Genomic DNA, 6,470 nt, shown 5'->3' on the forward strand with positions numbered 1-6,470 from the left:
TAATCATCGGGCCCAATCATTTTTGACCTATGCCGGCCTATGTTACATATGTAGCAGAATTATTTTTCCAACATTTCAGTTTTATTGTTGTTTTATTTATTCTTGTTTTTCCTCCTAACACGATTCTCACACTTCATTGAAAATAAAACATAAAACTACATTTCCCATGAGTCAACTATGACTGCTAGTCACAGTTACAATTTGTCGCGATGTATTATGCAAATTGAATACAGAAAATAAGCGTTGCGTATGTTTTTCCTGCAGCTGTCTTTAACAATTAATATAAATATGTCTAAATGTTTTTAAAGTGAAAATAACGTTTTAAACGTTTTAAAAATGGAATTGACAAGACCGACTGGACATTTCCGGTCACATGACGTTGACGTCATTACGTCTCGTCCTCCATTATTGTTGGTGTCAGTGAAGCTCGAGTGGGAGAGGTGGCGGCGGCGGCGGCGGCGTTGGAGGAGGAGGAGGAGGTGGAGAAAGAAACGCTGGCGCCGTCTAAAGCGGAGTTCCGCGAACTTCCACCCCGCGTCTGGATGAGAGCCGAGCCGGTGGCAGCCATGGTGCAGACGTGCTCGGCGTACGGCTGCAAGAACCGCTACCACAAAGACAAAGAAATCTCCTTCCACAAGTAAGTTCGCCTTAGCCGCCAGTTGACACGTTAGCATTAGCCGTTGTCACTCGGCTCTCCTGTCACTCCGCGGCAGGGTTTTAAATCTTTTCCGCTTCGTTAGCATCGCGTTACGTGTCATTTCACCCGTCGCTTGCATTCATCCCACGCTGTTTGGCTTCGGACATCCCATACGGTGTTGTAGTTTTGTTTTTTTTGTACAAATCCCATAATAAGTTTGATCGGACAGTCAACCCCCCCACTCCCCCTCCATCAAAGTAGTAAGTTTTCTTGCTCGTTGGTTCCGGGTGATGGTGGGAAATCAAATGTCAATATCAAAGTAATTCAAATCACCATATTGCATCTGTCTACACGCCGAATTAACAACCGTCTTTTACATGGTATTATTAACAACTAGTTGTTATTATCACACATGATTATGCCCGTACTTGAACACGATGGATGTTTAACTTAGTTTATTGTGGTGGGAGTTTGGTGGCACAGCGTGTCAAGCTAGTATTAGCCTATAATGTGACCGTGTTGCTCCCTGCAGCAGGCTCCTTCGAGGTAATAACTACGATTAAAGTGTCTAAACATTCACTGGGAGTGTTGTTTTCCATTTAGGCACACTCTTTCCCTGAAAGATGTTTCTTTTTTTAATGGATATCTGCTCAGCATCACCCACTGATTGCTAGGATTACCACCCTACCAAACCCTGCTTTGATTAAATCTGTCATAAAATGCCTTGCATAAGAATATAATTCACCGTAAGCATTTATATTTGCACAAACTGCTCACTCTCAACAGAGTCACAGTTCAAAGGAGGTACTTTTGAAATCCACCTGTCATGAAACGGTACCCAGACGATGTAGTATTGAAAACAATTGCACGGCAGCGGACTTTAATGGAAAATCAAAGTTAAAATACCCAGAGTTGGAGCTCTATAGGGTTTGAGTCGAATAATTTGATTTCATCTTCCTGAAGGAAGTCATCCTTGATATATTTTTCATATTGTTCAATATTCTCTTTGAATGTGTCAAATCCACCTATTGACAAACACCGTTTAAGATTTCATTTTTCACCTTATCTTAAACGGAGCTGATTATCTTTTCTCCTCGCCTTCATTTATGACGAAAACACGGCACACACTCGAGCCACCATTTCCAACAACTTCTTCCGGGTTTTGTGTTTGCACATTTAGCCAATTGCTAAAATGTAATAAACAGCCTCGCAAGGTCAAGAGCTTATTAATAGGTGACAAATTCTTTCAACACTTTGATAATAATTGCCGGTATCAGTGCTTGAAAATGTGACATTTGGTAGTTATAGTCGTGAACGATGGCGGATCGTCTTTTATTGCCCTGTTCTTGTAAATGTACAATCCTCCGAAAACCCCCAGGTTCCCCCTGGCGCGTCCGGATATCTGCGGGAAATGGGTGCTGGCGATGAGGAGGCACAATTTCAAGCCGACAAAGTACAGCAACATCTGCTCGCAGCATTTCACCGAGGACTGCTTCAAGAGCGAGTGCAACAACCGCGTGCTGAAGGAAAACGCCGTGCCGTCGCTCTTCACCTTCAACCTCAGCATCAAGGTGAGGCGGTCAGCGGCGCGTAGAGAGTGATCTTTTTTTTTTTTTTTTTTGTTATTTAATTTATTTTTTTAATTCACTCTTTACAAAGCAAATGTCGAAATTGATTCAGAGAATTTTTTTTTATGTGATTTGCAGATTATTGAGTGCACTTGAATATTAGCCGCACTGGCTAAAAATAACGAAATAAATATATGTGTACATATACTGTATTGGCCGCATTGTCTATAAGCTGCAGGTGTCCACGTTGTGACATTAAATATTTACTCAGAAGGGTTTTTTTTTTGTTTTTTTTTACTTTTAATTAAAGGTATCCACAAATACGTACCAGAAATGCTTTTTTCCGAACAGTGCTTTTAACACTGATGAAAAAGACGAATAATAAATAACGCAAGGAAAAGTGCATCCATTTTCTATCCCCGCTCTGTCCTCCAGCCGATCGCTACTTTGATCTTCCTCCCGCGCGCTAAAACCGTTAAAGTCGTCTAGTTCGGCGTCGGAATTAAACGTCCTGCGTTGGTCATCTCATTGGTCTGATGTGACGAGGCCGAATGTTTCGGCGTCTGAAGCCCCCCGAAAAGATCCATGAATTAGCCGCAGTGCTCTATAGACCGGAAATTAGTTTTTTTCCCCAGTTCTTCTGTGTTTGGGAATCTCGTCACTGACGAACCAACCCCGTCTTTTCTAACAGTCGGAGCCCCTGGAAGATCCTTTCCCCTCAGAGATCCACTTCCCCCTGGCTCTGCCCCTGACCTCGGACCCGGCGGAGGAGGACGACGAGGAGTCGGAGCCTGAGAAGAGCCCGTCGGACCCCCGCGGCGACCCGACCGCCGTCTCCTTCGACCACAACTACACCCTGGAGGACTCGGTGCGGCAGAAGCGGCGCATCGAGCAGCTGGAGGTGCAGCTGGAACGTCTGCGGAAGAAGCTGAAGACGGCGCAGCAGAAGTGCCGACGGCACGAGCGCCAGCTAAAGACGCTGAAGGCCGCCTGCAAGGTGGCCAGGACTGCCCGCGAGCCGCCCACCGTCTTCAGCGAGAGATACGTGATTTTACCCAAACACATTTACCACACGCTGAAAGGCATGGAGTAGCCGGAGGGAGAGGAACCGCCCCGATCTTTTTGGATCCGACCCCCCGGGGGGGGGGGGGGGGCCAGCCCGAAGGCCCGTGTGGAAACGCGGAGGCCCGAGACGGCGGATCCGCCGACCTCCTCGCGGACGTTTACGTGTTAGCCGTGTGTCCGGTTCGGGTTGCAGTGAAATAAACGTCTTGACGTGAGCCGACCGTGTCTCCAGTTGTTCCACAGTTCGCAGACCAGCGTAAACGGTTAAAAAGCAAACGGGTATAACAGGTACGAGCGGGCGTCCGTTTTAAAACGCCGACTTCAGGCCGTCCGGCTTTAACTCCCGATGGAAAGCGGGATCGTCGCTCATCCGGTCCGAAAGTCCAAACATCTAAATCAGGCGTCTGTCATTTAATATGTCGCGTAATAATTGAAATTTCACCGCTAATTTGTAATTACCGTATTTTCCGGAGTATAAGTCGCACTGGACTATAAGTCGCATCTTTGGGGGGGGATTTTTTTTTTTTTTTTTTTTAATAAAATCGGAGACCAATAACAGCCATTGGAGTTACAGTGTCGTTTTCAAGCAGACGCGTCAACCATGACAATTTGCCAGTTAGATCTGATCTTTATTAGAACAATTATAACAATTAAGCAACTGCAGCTCCACTTAATCTTCTCCGTCTCATGGCTTCCTCTCCTCCCAAAACACATTCACAGCCGGCCTGAATATTTATCTAAACAGCACTGCAGGGCTGTTAGAATGATAATAACAACAGAATAGAGAGCGAGAGGCTGTACAGGCATGTGGTATGTTAATGTAACATATTAACAGCTATTCAGATAACTACAGCATCAACAACAAATCATAAAAGTTTACCAAACTCATTGAATTTTTCATCTTTGGTGTCACTTCTGAGCAACTCGTCGACGGCGCGCTCCCTTTTTGCAGCTAGAAATTTGCAGAATAGCATTTTCCTGTCAGGGGCGTTTGTGTTCAGTTTTTCTCAGTTGTCTTTACATGTTTATGTTTAAATTCAAAATTTCTGTGTTACAGGAGTATTACGAGTAACAGATACTGGCACGCAAGCCAAGAGCGCACTCTCGCGGTTGTTAGTGTGAAAATAACAAACATATAAAATTACCGTAGATGTTTTAATATATAAGTTGCACCTGAGTATAAGTCGCAGGACTAGTCAAACCGTGCAAAAAAGTGCGACTTGTAATCCGAAAAATAGGGTAGATACCGAATTTAAAACGCCTAATTACTTTAATACATCATTTTATTGTCAGGAAAAGTGATACTTGTATTTATTTATTCATTAAAGCAGCGTGGATGCCTTCATCCATATACATTTTCGTCTTCCTGGAGAACTCTGAGCTTCGAAAAGCAGGGAACGTGTCACGCGTCGCGTGCAATTACGTAACGTGTCATATTATAACTAAATGAGGTGAAATATATTTAGGTGAGTTTCACGCAATGCAGTCAGAAGCTGAAACGGATCCAGACCGGTGAGGGGTTGCGGATTATGCAGCTGTTTAAAAATGTGCATGTATGTCTTCACGTAGGCACGATGGAAGTGTGTGTGTGTGTGTGTGTGTGCAAATACCTAACATACATGTCTGGAGTCCAGAAGCGTAGTCTGCCTGATGTTTGAAACAACACACCCTACCTTTTTTTAATTGTTTTTGAGGAACAAAATAACTCAGAAAAAACTAAAATGTAACAAATTAAAGATCTACCAGAGCAAACAGACAGTTATTTTTCTTTTTCTTTTCTTTAAATATATGACTTTTTTTTTTTTTTTTTTTTTTTTTTTTTTTTTTTTTTTTTTTCCCCCTGGTCAGTAGATCAGTGATACCGGATCAGTTTTCTGCCTCCTGTCTTTTCCTCAGTGTCTCTAATCCAGACAACATGGTTGCCTTGACCACCTTAACTTTAATTCTAAATGTCATAAGTTAAATCAAATTACTCATGAAAAATAATTAAAAATTTTCCAAAAAAATAATTCAAAAAATTCAAAAAAATAGTAAAAAAAAATTCAAAGAATAATTAAAAAAATAATTCTGGATGAACACTTTAACTTTATATAATATACAGGACTGTCTCAGAAAATTAGAATATTGTGATAAAGTTCTTTATCTGTTATGCAATTAAAAAAATAATTTTTCATGATATTCTAATATTTTGAGATAGGATTTTTGAGTTTTCTAAAGATGTAAGCCATAATCAGCAATATTAAAATAATAAAAGGCTTGCGATATTTCAGTTGATTTGTAATGAATCCAGAATGTATGACTTTTTTTTTTTTAATTGCATTACAGAAGATAAAGAAGTTTATCACAATATTCCAATTTTCTGAGACACCCCTGTATGTATGTACACTGCTCCAAAAAATAAAGGGAACACTAAAATAACATCCTAGATCTGAATGAATGAAATATTCTTATTAAATACTTTGCTCTTTACATAGTCGAAGGTGCTGATGACAAAATCACACAAAAAATGCAGCGGAAATCGAATGTATCAACTCATGGACGTCTACAGTTGGAGTCACACTCCAAATTAAAGTGGAAAAACACGACAAGCTAATCCAACTTGGATGTAACATCCTTAAAACAAAGTGAATCCTTGTCGCTTCTTATGTTCACACTTTGATTTCGCACAATTGCGATTGACTTGGAGTTACATTGTGTTGTTTAAAGAGGTTTTTTTTTTTCCGTATTTCCACTTAACATACACTGATGGACTGAACCACCTGCAGCTGAAAGGAGCTTGTGGTGGATTTCAGGAAACAGAGGACCAGCTCACCATCAGGGGTACAGAAGTGGACATTGTGGACACCTACAAGTACCTGGGTGTCCACCTGGACAATAAACTGGACTGTAAACACCAACGCCATCTTCAAGAAGGGTCAGAGCCGCCTGTTCTCCCTCAGGAGGCTCAGATCTTTCTGAAATCTTAAACCTTAGAAAAAAAAAAAAATCTCACCCACTTACTGTAAATAGTAATAATTTATCTGTATATATATTCATAACTGTGCAATATTTAATTTAATAACAGCTTCATGTACAATATTTTTTCATACTCTTGTGCACACCTTATCTATCGCTTGGTACTTAAGACCTTAACACAATTTATAGTTTATTTGTATTTCTTATTCTCCTTTTTTTTTTTTTTTTTTTTTACTGTTTGTACA

At 41.2% G+C, this 6,470-nt stretch overlaps 1 protein-coding gene across 1 annotated transcript; it reads left to right on the top strand.

The window, feature by feature from the left end:
• Positions 1-416: 416 nt before the first annotated feature.
• On the top strand, positions 417-5,022 carry thap1 (THAP domain containing, apoptosis associated protein 1). Its single transcript, XM_086170919.1, has 3 exons — positions 417-637; positions 2,016-2,208; positions 2,897-5,022. The coding sequence occupies exons 1-3, from the start codon at positions 543-545 to the stop codon at positions 3,296-3,298; spliced, it is 690 nt and encodes a 229-aa protein (XP_086027045.1). The 5' UTR covers positions 417-542; the 3' UTR covers positions 3,299-5,022.
• The last annotated feature ends 1,448 nt before the right edge of the window (positions 5,023-6,470 follow it).

The sequence above is a fragment of the Fistularia commersonii genome, chromosome 23 (genome assembly GCF_037954325.1).
Source record: "Fistularia commersonii isolate RoL2024-O1a breed Wild chromosome 23, RoL_Fcom_v1.0, whole genome shotgun sequence".
NCBI lineage: Eukaryota > Metazoa > Chordata > Actinopteri > Syngnathiformes > Fistulariidae > Fistularia > Fistularia commersonii.

Bases quoted from the DNA above. Each gene is read 5' to 3' on its own strand.
- thap1 (XM_086170919.1), top strand. From the start codon at position 543: ATGAGAGCCGAGCCGGTGGCAGCCATGGTGCAGACGTGCTCGGCGTAC. The intron at 638-2,015 runs GTAAGTTCGCCT...GAAAACCCCCAG, and splicing joins AAAGAAATCTCCTTCCACAA to GTTCCCCCTGGCGCGTCCGG. The intron at 2,209-2,896 runs GTGAGGCGGTCA...CTTTTCTAACAG, and splicing joins CCTTCAACCTCAGCATCAAG to TCGGAGCCCCTGGAAGATCC.